The 19,121-nt window shown below is 40.7% G+C and overlaps 2 protein-coding genes across 3 annotated transcripts in view; both read left to right on the forward strand.

Annotated features, from left to right (window-relative positions):
• Nucleotides 1-19,121, forward strand: part of LOC138966077 (uncharacterized) — a 66,866-nt gene that overhangs the window by 37,193 nt on the left and 10,552 nt on the right. For both annotated transcript variants that reach the window (XM_070338161.1, XM_070338163.1), the window contains exons 11-17: nucleotides 1,805-2,007; nucleotides 2,383-2,551; nucleotides 5,145-5,330; nucleotides 6,442-6,603; nucleotides 11,458-11,539; nucleotides 15,478-15,571; nucleotides 17,323-17,425. In XM_070338161.1, coding sequence (XP_070194262.1) covers nucleotides 1,805-2,007; nucleotides 2,383-2,551; nucleotides 5,145-5,330; nucleotides 6,442-6,603; nucleotides 11,458-11,539; nucleotides 15,478-15,571; nucleotides 17,323-17,425 — 999 coding nt within the window. The remainder of the gene's footprint in view (nucleotides 1-1,804; nucleotides 2,008-2,382; nucleotides 2,552-5,144; nucleotides 5,331-6,441; nucleotides 6,604-11,457; nucleotides 11,540-15,477; nucleotides 15,572-17,322; nucleotides 17,426-19,121) is intronic.
• Nucleotides 12,043-15,376, forward strand: LOC138966076 (piggyBac transposable element-derived protein 4-like). The gene is made up of 2 exons (XM_070338160.1): nucleotides 12,043-13,115; nucleotides 13,461-15,376. The coding sequence occupies exons 1-2, from the start codon at nucleotides 12,280-12,282 to the stop codon at nucleotides 14,497-14,499; spliced, it is 1,875 nt and encodes a 624-aa protein (XP_070194261.1). The 5' UTR covers nucleotides 12,043-12,279; the 3' UTR covers nucleotides 14,500-15,376.

Genomic DNA, 19,121 nt, shown 5'->3' on the forward strand with positions numbered 1-19,121 from the left:
AAAAGTCATGCACACTGCAAGTATTGTAAATCAGATTTCTCCGTTGCCCATGCTGGGAAACTTGTATGACATCGAACGACACTGCAGTTCCAAAACTCACCCGGACAAGGTTTCTGCAAAGAAATCCGCTGAAAGCTGCCAAGGAATTATGAAGTTCATTCCCGCAAAGCAAATCCTGCCTGAAGAAAAGGCTGTAGTCCGTGCTGAAGCAATGTTTTCTGAGATGATTGTAAAAATGAACTTGCCACTGTCAACCGCAGATGTTATTTCACGAACTTCATCTTTTCATTATCAATCTGTTTGGAAGACACTGGTTATAATGCTATAAACTGACAGGTAAATAAAATTGTTTTATCTCTGTTGTATTGGAAGGAGTTAAATTCTGAAGGTGTTCACAAGACATGCTATTCTTACACAAACACGTCTTGCACCCACGCGTACATTTTCCCTAACCCACATGGCTTTGCTTGCAAAGTACACCAACTTTTTGAAAAATACACTCAACTTTTTGGGAAAGTACTCTTGCCTCGGATTTAGGGTAAACAGGTCTGCTGATGCTTTGGTCTGACGACTATGCCTGGCTGTTCGACAATCCGGTAGTTTTGACATACATGTAGGACTGCTGGTGTTCTGACAACACAGCAAGGATTTTGTAACCTGAGGACATTTCGACCAGTAAATATGTTCAATGTAGGTCCAACTGTCACTGTATAAGTAGACAATGTCTGTTTTGTGGTCAGTCACTGGAATCTTTAAAACAAAAGGTTGGTCTAACTAGGGCAGAGCTTGGGTACGAGATATGTCTTGCAGATTTGAGAAGTCAAAGCTTAAATAGGTTTTATAATTGTTGATAGTATTCTTTGGAACTGACTCTTTATTTTGGAGAAATTATCACATTTTTTTGCTTGAAAAGTATGATTCCCCCAGCTGTTTTGTCATCATAAACATGTTTTTGAGCCCCTAACACTCTCCTTACAGTGACGTTGGTAACGCACACTGATCCATATAAAGTGCTTAATAGAAAATTAAGAAACAAATTTAAAACAGTCATGCAGTTAACCTGCAGCCACGCATCCAAATAACCAACCAATCAACCAAACAACTTTCATCCTCAATTTGACAACAACTTGACTGTGAGCGTGAAAGTCGCTTGTTCATTTCAATGCTTGTTATTCTCTCAGATGCCAGGAGAATGGTCCAAATAACTCTCACTTAAATACTCTGCAGGCAGTATTACATAATGTCTTATGCATTTAGAGCGCTTCCCGTCGCGATATAACCTACGTGGTTGAAAACGACGTTAAACACCAAAGAAAGAAAGATTTAGAGCGCTTACTTCCCTTTGTTCATAAGATCTCTAAACAGCAAACTGCCACACTTGATTAAGATTTTTAAAGGCATATGTACTCGATGACTATACACGCTAATTGCTTTACCAACAGCTGGAGACATGCTAAATTAAGTTCCCTGCAAAATATTGTGGTCTAGGACCCCTTCAATGTTGAGATATGTTAATTTTCATTTTGATCTGGATCGTCCTATTTATAGATTTGGCAACACTTGTAACGTTGATGCAAGGGAGCTAACACCGCGGCTTTGTTGACATCCTCACTTTTTCAGAGGCTAGAACAAGCTGTAATGCATGTATTATGGTCCGCGCATGGTGACATATCGTCATTATATGGTCTTATGGTGCGTTTGACATCGATTATGGGCAAACTACACTTTGTAAACACGGGAGCGCGTACATTATGTCTTTAACCACTCGAAGGCTATTGCACAGTTTGCTGAACTTTCTTTCCAGCTACTTTTGCTGCACAAGACATAGTGTTGGAAAGTTCTGGTTCATCATACGACTTGTCATGGAAGCCAGGAAGAATTCCTGAAAACACACAGCTGAGATATATTGTCCACAACTGCTCTGCAATAGCGCTGCAACTCTTCCCTGATGGGGGCTACAGTGGTGGTAATGAATCCACTCTGCCTACAGTACCCTTGAATTGTGTGGTGAGATTATTAATTGTCAGTGTGTGTGTGTGTGTGTTTGTGTGTGTGTGTGTGTGATCCTGCGTGCGTTTGTGCGTGCATTGTGATGCAAGTTGTGTGTGTGCATTTTTGTGCACAGCCTGTGGCTGTGTGCACAACAAAATTGTGTTTGTGTGTGTGAGGTAAAATGAGACAGACAGGGCTAGGGAGGCAGAGAGACAGACAGGCAGGTAGTAAGGGAGGGATTAGAGAGGGAGGGAGGGAGAGGGAGAGAGGGCCGGGAGAGAGATAGAGTAAGTGAGGCCCAGCTAGCTAGCTGCCTATAAGACAGCCAACCAGCTGCCCAGCTTGTAAAACTTGGCTCTCATGAGCTAAATGTAATGTTCGGTGTTGCAGACCAACATGGCGAGCAAAGAGTTGTCAGAGAACCACACCAACTCTCTCACCTTTGATGACGTGCCCCGGGACAGAGGTCTCACACCTGTCTTCTTCCTCTCCACCGTCACCCCCACCAACCTGATCTCTGGCCTGCTGCCCGTCGACTGCTTTTATACCAAAAGCAGGGGTGAGTATTGGTCATTGCACGTGCTGATATCGCGGAGCGTCTTCTTCTTCTGCGTTCCTTGGCTGCAACTCCCAGATACACTGGTGGGTTGTTCCACAAGCGGCCTTTTACTTGTATGACCTTAATTGTCCTGTCCCCCTTGATGTTTAGGTATAGCCATTAAATTACATATCTTATCCCAACTCACATATAGCATTTTACTTCAGTTTAGTGCTAGACCGCTGCACTACGCATCACCTTGGTAACAAGGGAGGCAACTCTAAAAAAAGAACGACCCTGACCTATAAACAGGACATAGGCCAGACCGAGGCTGCCTTCCTACTTGCGCGCGCATACACTGCGCGGCCATATTGAATCATTCAACTTTCAGCGAGCGTGGCTTGCGAACGTGTTTCTGCTACGCTCAGGCTTTTCAGCCTTTCGTCTGGTCTAAGCTTTAGACAGACTTCACTTTGGTTCTTTCTTCACGTCCTTCTACTCTCAGACTGTGTTTGGGGTGAGCCCTTTCCAAACTTTTGACATTATATTGTTTTGACACAGTAGTTCTTGTTAACTTGTTTTTGTACAATATCGTCCGTACTGTCGGACAGTGGCAAAAAGAAGAGTTCTAAGCAGGTTTCCGCCAAGCTTTCTCCGGTTAAGAAACCCTCTAGGAAGGCTAAAGGTTCTTCCAGTCAGGCGAAAGTTAAGGTTTTAGACTCTTCTTCTAGAAATTTGTTTGATGTCACTATCGATTTGCCAAAGTCACCCTCCATGCCGGCTCTGCCTTCAGAGATTGTACCGGTTACGGCTAGCTCTAGCGAAAAGCATGATGTTTCTGCGTTACTCCTCTCTTTGAGTGCGCAAATTAACTCTCTTTCAGCAGAGCTTTCTTCCACTAGGGCTGAGTTCCTTTCCTTGCCGGCTGGAGTTGGCGATGCTCGTTCCTCGGCTAAGGTGCGTGCACCTCCCTCGGCCACCGTGACTTCAGCTGATGTCCACACCGCCCAAGATGCTGGTGTCGGAGGTTTTCCTCGGCTTACTCAGGCCTCTTCTTCTGGTCGGTCCGATCATACTAAAAACTTGTGTCAGTTTCCCAAGCTGCCGTGACCTTGACCTCAAGCAAAACTCGCATGACCTCAGGTATAACAATTTGTCGGCTGTCACTCGGGGCAAGCGATCTGGCATTGCTGGGACAAATTGTAAACTCGGATGTGTATATGTTGACAAGTAATGGGGTCATATCGAGCAGACACGGCATATCATACATAGGGTAGTCCGTTATTCACTGCAATTGTTGGTTTTTAAACTGGCCGACCACGTGTTTTCCTGTTTGCCCAAGGTAAGACATGCAAGGTCATGAATTTTTTGGACACAAGTGAACAAAATTCTATGACGAGTTTAACAAAGTTTTTCGAAACATTGCGTCACATCTAAATGAATAACTGTAACGATCCAAACTTTCGCACAAAGTATCTCTAGTATGTTGGTAAAATATTCTGAGAATTTCAAAGCGTTCCACTAAGTCATTGTTGAAGTGCAGCGTTTTTTTTGTCACGATACCCCTAAAAAATGATGCAAAAAGCCCCGTTTTTGACCGCTCTTGCGATCGACACCTGCAGCTGTAGGAATAGCATAGCGCACAAAATACGCAAGGTAGCTAATGGGTTCAGGGTAGATCATTGATTTGACTTCTTCTCGAATGTCAAAGTTGAAAAATTTTGCCTATTGTGAATTTTTGTTGATTTTTCATTCGGCCCTTCCGTTTTTGTCTGGTCGATTTTGACGGTACCCTTATTTGGGCGGCGGTCACGTGATCCATGTAAAAGAAATCCTTAATCCAAAAGGTGATCCAGATAATTAAGTGAACGGCCTTAACTGGCATATAAAGTTTTAATGAAATGACACTGGAATTAATGCTTTAATTTGGGTTCGAAATTTGTTGCAATAATGTTTTGGCCAAGTTCATATTATGGTATACCAATGAGGTATAGACAGACAGAGAGACTGACAGATGGAATAAATATTATTTTCTTCTGCTTGGTTCATGAGCTGAAACTCCCAAGTTCACTCATGTTTTTGTATAATGAGTGGGTTTTTACGCGTGAATGACTGTTTTTACCCCGCCATTCAGGCAGCATAAGCCGATTTCGGGGGAAGCGTGCTTGATATTTTCGTGTTTCTATAAAGTACCAAACTAATATGACATGAATAACAGGATCTTTTCCGTGCACACTAATGGTCTTGTGTGTGGGTGTGCACAAGAGGGGGATATTAAGGCATTAGCAGGTCTGCACATAAGTTAACCTGGGAGATCGGAAAAATCACCACCCTAACCCACCTGCAGGCAAAGGCGTCCGAGATTCGAAATCACGACCTTCCAATTTGGAGGCCGATGTCTTACCACTCCGCCCGTCAAAATAATATATGAATATATGATATATATATATATATGAAATAATATAGATCATACATCATTTACTTATGGGCCCAGTTTCCATGTCCACAACACATTTTTGATTTTTTGACCACTACATGGGGGAATGGGGATCTATCTTCCTGACTCCTTTGAGGTCAGCATACTTATTTCAAACTGTATCGGTTTCTTTTTCAGTTCCTGAAAAAGTGAAATCACTGGATGTCCAAGTGATGGAGAATGATCCCAGTCACGTAAAGGTGAAGTTCCAACTGCCCTGCGGACAGGATCTGGACTACAATTACGGCCGCCCTGACCGCTATGGCATTGGAGTTGAAAAAGACGATGGCAGTGTTAAGTGCAGTAAAAGGATGACAGGCTCTGGTATGTTTACTTCCTATGGGAGTGACATTGTCTGTGTGTGCTTGCACAGTGCATGTGTTTATATCTGTTTGTCTGCGTGCCTGTGTGTGTATGTGTGTGTGTGTGTGTGTCCTAGTGTGTTCTAGCTTGTATGCATGTATATGTCGTGCCCATTTCACAAAATGTTTGAATTTGCAGTATTGTCAACATTTTTGCCCATTTTTGCGTAATTGGCAAAACGCTGCCCTTTTCGTGAATCAGCAGTGTTTAGTCGAAAATGCGTTAAGGCTGTGAAAACTTACCCATATTGCAAAATCGGCAGTGTTTTGGCGAAAATGCATAAAGGCTGTGAAATACTTAACCATATTGCAAAATCGGCAGAGTTTTGCCAAAAATGCGTAAAGGCAGTGAAAATGTGCCTCTTTGACGTAATCTGCAGCCAGTCTGTATGCCGTACTTTCCGGGTGACAAGGCGCTACAGCGCATAAGGCGCACCCCCTTCTTTTTAAAAAAATTGTAATCCAGTCACCCATTGGGCGCAGGGGCCGATAGGGCGCACCAAAATTGAAAAAGTATACCGGTAACAAACGGTCGAAGAATGAAAATAAGCTTAAAGGAAGAATACAGAGTGGAAATATGTGTGCTCTGTGTGTGCGGCGAGATCAAAGGCAGGTCCATTGTGATAGCTGGGTTGCCTTGTACTCAGTGACCGAGTTTAACCTATGGGGCGGTCTCTTTTATGTCTGAGAGAGTGATGTTTCTGTGTGTGCGGCGAGATCAAAGGTAGGTCCATTGTGATAGCTGGGTTGCCTAAAAAGTGTACTCAGTGACCGAGTTTAACCTGTGGGGCGGTCTCTTTTATGTCTGAGAGAGGAAACACTTCCTGCACTGGGGTCAGTGACCGAGTTTAACCTATGGGGCGGTCTGTTTGACTGGTACTCAGGCGGTCTCTTTGATTTTTTTCGTATTTCATACACGGATTAGGCGCTTTGTTATACAAGACGCAGGGGTCAAACTCGAGGAAAAAAGTCGCGCCTTATAACCCGGAAAGTACGGTACTTATCTGTGTAAAATGTGCCTGTTTGACGTAATCTGCAGCCAGTCTGTATACTTATCTGTGTGTCTCTTGTAGGTCTGAGATATCAGATCAGCGGCAACCTGACGGAAACAGTTGAGTACGACAAGATGGGGCTGGAGCACGACAGTAACTACTGTGTGTGTGTCTACCTGTTCGCCCGCAATGACGTCTTTCGACAAAACGAGGGCTTCTGTAAAACTTTTAAAACAGGAACTGGTGAGTGAAAATTTAGCGTGCAGAATTGAGAGATATCAACGTCATCCAGGAATTTTGGCAGTTCTCACTTTAGACAGCTTTTCAGCAGAAGGCCAAAACTTACTATTATATTTGTACCTGGTATAGATAGAAAGATAAAAGAATGTTTAATTATGTATTGTCCATGGAAATTTAGAGAAGGTTTCTCATTGAGAATGATTTACTTAGTCTAAAGCACAAAACACCAAAATCACCAAGAATCGACTCAAGCCAAAATTCAAAGATCATACGACGATTCTTCACAATTTGAGCATAAGAAGCAAGTTAGAATTTATGAGGAGTAATTGAACAAAAAAGCAGTTTAACTGTTCGTAGTTGGAAGGTAAACACAACATGCCGGCAGCTCACTTTTTTCTCTCGGCAGAAAGCAGGCTGAATTTCTGTGAATGACACCTCAGAGCTAGATGCGGACTGCATGGAGTTCCCAATACACTTACCTTTCCTTTGCTCTAACACTAAAGGGGGGCCAGTTTTAAAAGAGCTGTCATTTTGTTGCAGATATGTATATCCTTTTACCTTTGGTTTTAACTTTGAAATGAACCACGAACGTAAACTTAGATGCTCTAGCCTTAGCGAGTTCTATCACATGTTCATAACAATGTCGTTTACCCTCTTGAAAGAATGATTTCAATAGGTTTCGTGCAGTTATCGATCTATTGAGAATTTAAGATAGGCACTTTTCGTTGAACGCAACTTTATGAAAATAAAGATAACAAGTCGCGTAAGGCGAAAATACAATATTTAGTCAAGTAGCTGTCGAACTCACAGAATGAAACTGAACGCAATGCAACGCAGCAAGACCGTATACTCGTGGTCCACCGCTCACGGCATAGGCAGTGAAATTGACAAGAAGAGCGGGGTAGTGGTTACGCTATGCTGCATAGCACGCTTTTCTGTACCTCTCTTCGTTTTAACTTTCTGAGCGTGTTTTTAATCCAAACATATCATATCTATATGTTTTTGGAATCAGGAACCGACAAGGAATAAGATGAAAGTGTTTTTAAAACGATTTCGAAAAAAAAAATTTGATAATAATTTTTATATATTTAATTTTCAGAGCTTGTTTTTAATCCGAATATAACATATTTATATGTTTTTGGAATCAGCAAATGATGGAGAATAAGATAAACGTAAATTTGGATCGTTTTATAAATTTTTATTTTTTTTTACAATTTTCAGATTTTTAATGACCAAAGTCATTAATTAATTTTTAAGCCACCAAGCTGAAATGCAATACCGAACCCCGGGCTTCGTCGAAGATTACTTGACCAAAATTTCAACCAATTTGGTTGAAAAATGAGGGCGTGACAGTGCCGCCTCAACTTTCACGAAAAGCCGGATATGACGTCATCAAAGAGATTTATCAAAAAAATGAAAAAAACGTTCGGGGATTTCATACCCAGGAACTCTCATGTCAAATTTCATAAAGATCGGTCCAGTAGTTTAGTCTGAATCGCTCTACACACACACACAGACAGACGCACATACACCATACCCTCGTTTCGATTCCCCCTCGATGTTAAAATATTTAGTCAAAACTTGACTAAATATAAAAATGATGTCTGTTGTTCTAGTAGTGATTCTACTGTTCTGATGTTAGTGATTCTACTGTTCTGATGTTAGTGATTCTACTGTTCTGATGTTAGTGATTCTACTGTTCTGATGTTAGTGATTCTACTGTTCTGATGTTAGTGATTCTACTGTTCTGATGTTAGTGATTCTACTGTTCTGATGTTAGTGATTCCACTGTTCTGATGTTAGTGATTCTACTGTTCTGATGTTAGTGATTCTACTGTTCTGATGTTAGTGATTCCACTGTTCTGATGTTAGTGATTCTACTGTTCTGATGTTAGTGATTCTACTGTTCTGATGTTAGTGATTCCACTGTTCTGATGTTAGTGATTCCACTGTTCTGATGTTAGTGATTCCACTGTTCTGATGTTAGTGATTCCACTGTTCTGATGTTAGTGATTCCACTGTTCTGATGTTAGTGATTCCACTGTTCTGATGTTAGTGATTCCACTGTTCTGATGTTAGTGATTCCACTGTTCTGATGTTAGTGATTCCACTGTTCTGATGTTAGTGATTCTACTGTTCTGATGTTAGTGATTCCACTGTTCTGATGTTAGTGATTCCACTGTTCTGATGTTAGTGATTCTACTGTTCTGATGTTAGTGATTCCACTGTTCTGATGTTAGTGATTCCACTGTTCTGATGTTAGTGATTCCACTGTTCTGATGTTAGTGATTCTACTGTTCTGATGTTAGTGATTCCACTGTTCTGATGTTAGTGATTCTACTGTTCTGATGTTAGTGATTCCACTGTTCTGATGTTAGTGATTCTACTGTTCTGATGTTAGTGATTCTACTGTTCTGATGTTAGTGATTCTACTGTTCTGATGTTAGTGATTCTACTGTTCTGATGTTATTGATTCTACTGTTCTGATGTTAGTGATTCTACTGTTCTGATGTTAGTGATTCTACTGTTCTGATGTTAGTGATTCTACTGTTCTGATGTTAGTGATTCTACTGTTCTGATGTTATTGATTCTACTGTTCTGATGTTAGTGATTCTACTGTTCTGATGTTAGTGATTCCACTGTTCTGATGTTAGTGATTCCACTGTTCTGATGTTAGTGATTCCACTGTTCTGATGTTAGTGATTCCACTGTTCTGATGTTAGTGATTCTACTGTTCTGATGTTAGTGATTCCACTGTTCTGATGTTAGTGATTCCACTGTTCTGATGTTAGTGATTCTACTGTTCTGATGTTAGTGATTCCACTGTTCTGATGTTAGTGATTCCACTGTTCTGATGTTAGTGATTCCACTGTTCTGATGTTAGTGATTCTACTGTTCTGATGTTAGTGATTCTACTGTTCTGATGTTAGTGATTCCACTGTTCTGATGTTAGTGATTCCACTGTTCTGATGTTAGTGATTCCACTGTTCTGATGTTAGTGATTCTACTGTTCTGATGTTAGTGATTCCACTGTTCTGATGTTAGTGATTCCACTGTTCTGATGTTAGTGATTCCACTGTTCTGATGTTAGTGATTCCACTGTTCTGATGTTAGTGATTCCACTGTTCTGATGTTAGTGATTCTACTGTTCTGATGTTAGTGATTCCACTGTTCTGATGTTAGTGATTCCACTGTTCTGATGTTAGTGATTCCACTGTTCTGATGTTAGTGATTCTACTGTTCTGATGTTAGTGATTCCACTGTTCTGATGTTAGTGATTCCACTGTTCTGATGTTAGTGATTCCACTGTTCTGATGTTAGTGATTCTACTGTTCTGATGTTAGTGATTCTACTGTTCTGATGTTAGTGATTCTACTGTTCTGATGATAGTGATTCCACTGTTCTGATGTTAGTGATTCCACTGTTCTGATGTTAGTGATTCTACTGTTCTGATGTTAGTGATTCCACTGTTCTGATGTTAGTGATTCTACTGTTCTGATGTTAGTGATTCTACTGTTCTGATGTTAGTGATTCCACTGTTCTGATGTTAGTGATTCTACTGTTCTGATGTTAGTGATTCTACTGTTCTGATGTTAGTGATTCTACTGTTCTGATGTTAGTGATTCCACTGTTCTGATGTTAGTGATTCTACTGTTCTGATGTTAGTGATTCTACTGTTCTGATGTTAGTGATTCCACTGTTCTGATGTTAGTGATTCCACTGTTCTGATGTTAGTGATTCTACTGTTCTGATGTTAGTGATTCTACTGTTCTGATGTTAGTGATTCTACTGTTCTGATGTTAGTGATTCCACTGTTCTGATGTTAGTGATTCCACTGTTCTGATGTTAGTGATTCCACTGTTCTGATGTTAGTGATTCCACTGTTCTGATGTTAGTGATTCCACTGTTCTGATGTTAGTGATTCCACTGTTCTGATGTTAGTGATTCCACTGTTCTGATGTTAGTGATTCTACTGTTCTGATGTTAGTGATTCCACTGTTCTGATGTTAGTGATTCCACTGTTCTGATGTTAGTGATTCTACTGTTCTGATGTTAGTGATTCTACTGTTCTGATGTTAGTGATTCCACTGTTCTGATGTTAGTGATTCCACTGTTCTGATGTTAGTGATTCCAGAATCACTTTTTGAAAATGTTGTTACAAATATTATATTTACTGTTGTGATACTCAGATTCCACTCTTATTTCCAAAGTTGCGATGACGTACTTCAATGCACTATTGTGATACTGTAGGTATCCAATGTTGTGACATATCCACTTCTTCTTCTGCGTTCGTGGGCTGAAACTCCCATGTACAATTGTGTTTTTTGCACGAGTGGAATTTTACGTGTATGACCGTTTTTTACCCCGCCATTTAGGCAGCCATACGCCGTTTTCGGAGGAAGCGTGCTGGGTATTTTTGTGTTTCTATAACCCACCGGACTCTGACATGGATTACAGGATCTTTTTCGTGCGCACTTGGTCTTGTGCTTGCGTGTATACACGGGGGTGTTCGGACACCGAGGAGAGTCTGCACACAAAGTTGACTCTGAGAAATAAATCTCTCGCCGAACGTGGGGACGAACTCACGCTGACAGCGGCCAACTGAATACAAATCCAGCGCGCTACCGACTGAGCTACATCCCCGCCCTGACATATCCACTGATTTAACTGTCATATATTCACTGTTGCCATGCTGTACCTTTCCGCTGTTAGGATACTGTTCCACAGTAGATATCCACTGTTTTGACATTTGATCCACAGCTGTGACAGTTTATCCACTGATGTGACATTTTATTTACTGCTGTGATGCTGTGTTGTGATGTTTTATCCACTGTTATGACGTTACTATGTCCACAGAGCCAGAGTCTACGTTCCCCGTCTGGCTAATAGTGACTTTAGCTGCGATTGTTGGGATTGTCTTCCTAATTTGTGCGATCTGGTAAGTCTGGTTTCAGTGGAGTTTATGTGTGTGTTCTTGATGTGTGTGTGTGTGTGTGTGTGTGTGTGTGTGTGTGTGTGTGTTTCACCCACATGCAGTGTGTGTGTGTGTGTGTGCATGTGTGTGTGCGTGCACTGTGTGTGTGTGTGCACTGTGTGTGTGTGTGTAATTTGTGTGTGTGTGGACATTGTTGCCTTCTTATCTTAGTGATTCTAACTCTCTTTTATAGGATTTGTTCTTGTTGAAATTACTCTGTGTGTTTGCCTGTTTGGGTGTGCTTATGTTGTTTGTGTTACTGGGCCCACACAACTTTGATGACCGAATTTGGAATTCCATTGTTTGCTTCACAGAGGGGGCTAAAAAATGGTTATTAGAAGTGTACGTATTTGTGTGTGTGTGTGTGTGTGTGTGTGTGTGTATGTGTGTGTGTGTGTGTGTGTGTGTGTGTGTGTGTGTGTGTGTGTGTGTGTGTGTGCCAGTCTTTTTGTGTTTTTACACGTACACATCCTTAACCCTAGAGCTGGTAAGGGCCGATTAAATCGGCCCAATTACACTTCCCAAAATGCTAGGGCCGATCTTATCGGCCGAACTTTCACATTGAAACAGCAAACAGAGTAATGTCCCTTTATATAATGAGACGCTTTTTGCCATTGGCTGAAGCATCCTTCTTTCGGTTTCTCTTGCCCAATGGGAGCATTGGTAAGATTTAGACTCAGAAAAAAAGGTTTGGAAAAAAGTTTATGAAGACAAAAAAGATGGCGGACGGTGACAATCGCGCTGATCGACCAGGCTTGTTTGACGTGTTCATGGACGAAGATGGGGCTGAAGAAGACGGTGAAAACGAGTCAGATGATTCTGACTTCGATGTAGGGGACAATCAAGACCAGGAATTAAATTCTGACGAGTCTGATGAAGCATCTGATGACAACGCACCCCCGCCCCCCCCACCACCCCCTCCAGCACAACAGGACAACTGGATTGTTGTCATTGACGAACCAGTCGAACCCGAGCCAGATCAAAATAGAGCTAATGGTCGTTTTGCTTTCACTGTCCGACAACCTGGGCCACAAAATGCACCATTGAATGGCGATCCCATCGATTTTTTTGGCTTGTTTTTCGATGACGAAATGTGGCGATTGCTTGTGCGACATACAAACGCTTACGCCCGTACCTACCTCGCTCAGCCAGAACAAGTTTTGTGGATTCAGATGCACCCACACTCTAGATTGAAGCGCTGGCCTCAAGATGGCATTACAATCGTGGATATCAAGAAGTATCTTGGACTTTCCTTGAACATGGGGCTCAATAAAAAACTTGACCAACAGAAATATTGGACAACAAGAGCGTCTCAACGGATGCCCTTTTTTGGGGCTACCATGGGCCAGAGGATGTTCCTCCTGATTTCGAGGATGTTCCATGTGAACAGTGGGGCTGTCATTCCGAGAGGAGAGCCAGGGTTTGACCCTTGGCATAAGGTCCGTCCTGTCCTTGACGCCTTAAATGCTGCCTTCAAGAGGGCGTACAAGCCAAGCAGGGAAATCTCCATCGACGAGAGCATGATCGGGATGAAGAACAGGTATGTTCATTCAATGTGTGTGTGTGTAAGAGAGAGAGAGAGAGAGATAGACAGGCATACAACACAATATTACAAGAACAGTGAAAGAAACACATGGAGACAAAGAGAAACAGATATACATATATACAATCACGCGCACACTCACACATTGAATGAACACACCTGATCATGCGTGTGTATGTTTGTGTGTCAGTGTGTGTGTGAATGAGAGAGAGAGAGAGAATGTGTGTGTGTTTCTAAATTCATTCATTCATTTTCAGGTGTGCCATAATCATGTTTGTGTGTGTGTGAGAGAGAGAGAGAGAGAATATGTGTATGTTTCTAAATTCATTCATTCATTTTCAGGTGTGCCATGATCCAGTTCATGCCGAACAAGCGCCATGCCCGCTTCGGCATCAAGAAGTTCCAGCTGTGTGACAGCGCCAATGGCTACGTCTGCCACGTCGACCTCTACGCTGGGAGACAACTTGATGTCGTCTATGATGAAGGGCAAGCGCATGGCGTGGTTATGAACCTGATGACGGTATGTAGTGTTCTAAACAAAGGATACCACTTGTTCACTGACAATTTCTACACCAAGCCAAGACTTGCTGACGTCCTCTCTGCAGTGCAAACATATCTCACAGGCACTGTCAGGTCCAACTCGCGAGGACTTGGGGCTGTCATCCAGGAGGCCAGACCACCTGTTGGGGGGACTCTTTTTGCCCGGCAAGGAGGAAAAGTCTGTGTGGCCTTCAGGGAAAAACGCAGCCAGCGAAAACCGGTCCTCTGCCTCAGCACCTTCTTCAATGCGAGGAATGAACAGAGGGAGATCAGGGGGAGGGAGAAGACCAAGCCTGCGATGATCTTTGGCTACAATGCGCATATGGGAGGGGTTGATCTGAGTGACAAAAAGGTGTGCCATATCGCGGCTGAGAGGGCAACAAGGCGGTACTGGGTGAAGGTTTTCAGGAACCTCCTTGACATTGCTGTGCTCAATGCTTTTGAGGTGTACAGATTGAGCACACCAGAGGCCCTGCAAATGTCCAAGTATGACTTTGTGGTTTCCATTGTGGAAAGTCTGTGTGCAGTGCAGGGACAGCAGCAGCCAGTACAGCCTGAGCCAGTGAGACCAGTTGCTCCCCTGCACCGGATTGTCCTCCTCCCAGGCAGGAAAGAAAGGGACTGTGTTGTGTGCAGTGACAGGACTGGGAGAGGCAGGAAGAGGGCAAGGCACTGGTGCCCTGGCTGTGAGGCAGGTTGCCATGAACTGTGCGAACCTAGGCTGGAGCACTACAGGCGTGTGCCACAGAGGGGGCGTGGGGGAGGGCGTGGTCATAGGGGGAGGGGGGGACGTGGTCGAGGACATGATCTTCAGGTTGCAGGGGATGGTGATGCAGATTGATTTGAGAAATGCAGAAGCTTCCTTTTACTTTGCAGTGTTCTCTAGTAAACACGGTTACATTTATTTTGATCCGACATTTTTACTTGGCTGACTGTCAAAAATCAGATTTTTTTTTTATTTTGGCATTTCACCTTTTATGTTATAATTTTCATGAAGAATAATCAAGTTACATCTTTAAAATGTTCTGTTCTGTTACCCTTACTTTTTTCTCATTTTTGTCAATAACAGTTGGACTAATGTGTTCTTATTTTGTCATAAAATGATGGCCTATTTCACTTGTCACTTTGAGCCGTCAACGTAGTTGGCAGCCATCTTGAGTCACATGACCACCATACTATACTATTTTTTCCCATAAATGTGCTCAGTACATAGACAATTTACTTAGCTTCAAGAAAATATTTTATTTTGATATGCTGTTTGTATTCAAGTTGATTTCAAGTACTTTTTTTGATTGACTGTCAAAAATCAGACGTTTTGAAAATCAGCAGATTGCCTTATATTTCATGAATTTTCAAAAAAATAAATAAATATACAGCTTTCAAATGTTTTTATTCTTGTTCCTTATACTTTTTACTAAAACTTATCAATAATAACTACACTATTGTGTATATTATTTGTCAGAAAATTAGGTCCTAAGTCAGTAGTCATTTACAGTCGTCAACTTAGTTGGCGGCCATCTTGAGTCACATGACCACCATACTAAATAGACTGATTCAAAAAAGTGTTCATTGGATAGACAATTCAATTAGCTTCAAGAAAATATATACTTATCATATACTTACTGCAGTTGTTTCCTCATAAATTGTTCTTATTTCACCCATACTGAATATTGTAAAAATCGCCTGCCACTTAGGCAGTTTACACTTGCCAGCTGTAGGGTTAAGCGTCATTTTTTTCTTAAAAAATCAGATAAGAAATGTCTTCTTAAAACTTGCAAAAGAACAACATCAGTAACATGGAGCTTCCCTTTTTTTTCAGGAAATGTACACAGAGTTATAGAAAAAGCAAAGAAAAGTTTGGAACTCGTGATGAAAGAGAAGCAATGGTTCCAACACCTCGAGTGAAGAAGAAGGTATGTCAAATGCTGCTTGGAGCGTGTTGTAAGGTGCCCCTTAATTGAACCCAAAGTCGACTTTGCCGAGACTTTGCTAAGTCTTTTTGCAGAAAAAGCAGTGCCAAAGCTCTGTGTGGACAGCTTTGCCAAGCATACATCGGGTAGTCGACGTCGCCCAATTCAAGACAGGCTTATCCAGTCTGTCTTTACCAGTAAAGTAACAAACAAAATCATTCATATGATCTTTATTAAATGAAGTACATAACAAGCTAATCGATTACTGTCTATCTTTTCCTGTGAAATACATTGTTACCTGCCGTGAAGTAACAATTTACACAATCATTCATATCTTTAACGCTGAAGTAAACAACATACATGTAGTGACTACAACCTATCTTTACCAGTGAAGTAAAACACATCTTTAGGCCAAAAAAAAAATAGGTCTGTTTACGTACGGTAACCCGACCGACCCTAGTTTTTTCGCGCGACCCTAGACTTTTTTTTGGCATTTGGGGGAGAAAAAAAAAATCTTGTTTTTTTGGCAAAATAACGTAAAAATATGGTTTTTTGGAAAAAATAAATAAAAAAAAAAATCCCGACCTACCGACCCTATTTTTTGGGCCTATGTTACCGTAAACAGACCTTTTTTTTTTTTTTTTGCCTTACCACATAAGTAACACACATTTATACCGTGAAGTAACGAACGTCTTTACCATTGAAGTAACACATGTCTCAACCAGTGAAGTAACAAACATCTTTACCAGTGAAGTAACACTTATGTTTACCAGTGAAGCCCAGCAAACATCTTTACCAGTGAAGTAACAAACAACTTTACCAGTGAAGTAACAAAATCTTTCACAGTGAAGTAACAGTTTAACATCTTTACCAGTGAAGTAACAAAATCTTTCACAGTGAAGTAACAGTTTAACATCTTTACCAGTAAAGTAACAAACAACTTTACCAGTGAAGTAACAAAATCTTTCACAGTGAAGTAACAGTTTAACATCTTTACCAGTAAAGTAACAAACAACTTTACCAGTGAAGTAACAAAATCTTTCACAGTGAAGAAACAGTTTAACATCTTTACCAGTGAAGTGACAGACATCCTTACCAGTGAAATAACACACATATGTCCCAGTGAAGTAACATTTAACATCTTTAACAGTGAACATTATAATGGCAGTCTTTCTTTACTGGTGAAGTGAGAAACATGACCTTCACAGTCTGTCATTAATACATTACCGGCAAAGTAATGAACATTTGTACCTGTGGTGTACAATGCAACCAGTGTTGCAGAACTTGTCCACCACTAAAACACACATCTGTCTCTCTCATGACCTTTTAACTTAACAGAATTTATGTCAATGTTATGAATGCACCGCAAAGCAAAAAGTCAGAACAATTAGAGTTTAGGGTGACCGTTCATTATGTCACAACAGGAATCTGAAAGGCTTTTGTGTTAGTGTATGATTTTTGTTTTTTTGTTTGTTTAGTTATTTTGTGTGCATGGTCTGAGCAAAACGTCAGAACAATAAGAGTTTGCAGTTTGTTATTCTGTTGCACCAGGAAGCTCAGATTTTTTTTCTTCTTTTTTTTTCATTGACTGAGCTAAAATAATTAGTCAGAACAATAAGAGCTTGGCATTATATGTCACAGTAGGAATTTCAGATTTTTTCCCATATGGACTGGGTGACTCACCGTCTATAATCACTTAGTAGAACATGACTGCATACCTCCTATATGTATTATTTTCTAAATCATTGTTTCAGCTGCAGAATGGAGATGTGCGTGGATTCACCAACCGCAAAATACTCAGCCAGGACAGTGGTGTTCATTCTTGTGTGATTGACATGCCTCTAGTTGATGCTGCAGGTACATGAGTTCTGACTGAAAAATGTTGTTTGTATGAGCTGTAAACACTAAAACAGACTTCGGAACACATACGATTTTGCCGTATTTTGTATGCATGATAAATGTCTCGAATACAATCAGTACGGGAGAAATATTTCTATACTCCTTTTCTTCACAGGCGCACCCAAAACCGATCCAATATTTTGACACATGATTACAGTTTTTGTCAGTAAACATTAAAAGAAGAGTTGTTTAAGGGGCCAGTACCAGTCCTAGCGGAAGGTGTATTTTTTGTAATTTTTGTCTATAGCTTCCATCCATCAGTCAAAATTTTTGAAAATTGGGCAAGACATCAATCATAGAGTATAGTTTTCTCCTATATGGGTAAATTGTTGTTAAAAAAGATTGAAGCAATTTTGAAGAATATTTTTTGAAAATACATGAATGAGCTTCTTTTTACACTTATTATTTTCTTTTTATGAATAGAGGTTTACAATTGTGCATGCTGTTTGGTCTTGTAATTATCTGGATCCTTACAGAAGGAAATGACTGAAATCAATAAAGAACCCAAGTTTTCGTTTCATATATTTATTTTCATATTTAATATTATATGATTATTTGACTTATCACACTTTATAGACTGATGGATATTTCCACTTTCCTGTCTGTAAGTATCCAGCTAACAAATCACATCAACCATAGAAAAAAAGAACTAGTGTGAAAAGGGAGTGTGTGTGAAAACATTGTGTCAAAACTAACTCCTTATTTTGTGTTACTAAAAAGAGCATATTAAGACAATATTCTTCACAATTGCTTCAATTTTTGAGTCACTTGAGAAAAAGTGACTCTATGTAATCGGTCAGTGTTAGTCTGTCCGGCCGGCCGGACGGCCGGCCGTCCGTAGACACCACCTTAAGGTTGGACTTTTCTCGGAAACTATCAAAGCGATCGGGCTCATATTTTGTTTAGTCGTGACCTCCAATGACCTCTACACTTTAACGATGGTTTCGTTGACCTTTGACCTTTTTCAATGTCACAGGTCAGCGTCAAAGGAAAAATTAGACATTTTATATCTTTGACAAAGTTCATCGGATGTGATTGAAACTTTGTAGGATTATTCTTTACATCAAAGTATTTACATCTGTAGCCTTTTACGAACGTTATCAGAAAAACAAGGGAGATAACTAGCCTTTTCTGTTCGGCAACACACAACTTAACGTTGGGCTTTTCTCGGAAACTATAAAAGTGACCGGGCTCAAATTTTATGTGAACGTGACTCCCAGTGACCTCTACACTTTGACGTCTGCTTTGGTGACCTTTGACCTTTTTCAAGGTCACAGGTATGTCTTGAAGGAAAAAAATTGAAATATCATATCTCTGAAACTATTCATCGGATTTGATTCAAACTTTATAGGATTATTCTTTACATCAAATTATTTACATCTGTATTGTGTTGTGAATAGCAATTTCTTCCTGTCCATCTGATGCCTCATATAATATTCAGAACTGCGAAAGTGACTCGATCGAGCGTTTGCTCTTCTTGTTTTATTAACAACAAAATACTCATATAGCAGAAAACAATACTCTTAAGATTGATGTCTTGCCCAAGTTTCAAACATTTTGACTGATAAATGGCAGCTAGACAAAAATAACAAAAAATACACCCTCCGCTAGGTGGCACTAGCCCCTTAAATGAATTGGTAAACCTAATTAATGG

This window comes from Littorina saxatilis, linkage group LG5 (assembly GCF_037325665.1).
Source record: "Littorina saxatilis isolate snail1 linkage group LG5, US_GU_Lsax_2.0, whole genome shotgun sequence".
NCBI lineage: Eukaryota > Metazoa > Mollusca > Gastropoda > Littorinimorpha > Littorinidae > Littorina > Littorina saxatilis.

Coding starts and splice junctions, on each gene's coding strand:
- LOC138966076 (XM_070338160.1), top strand. CDS start 12,280: ATGAAGACAAAAAAGATGGCGGACGGTGACAATCGCGCTGATCGACCA. Junction 13,116..13,460: donor ATGATCGGGATGAAGAACAG/GTATGTTCATTC, acceptor ATTCATTTTCAG/GTGTGCCATGATCCAGTTCA.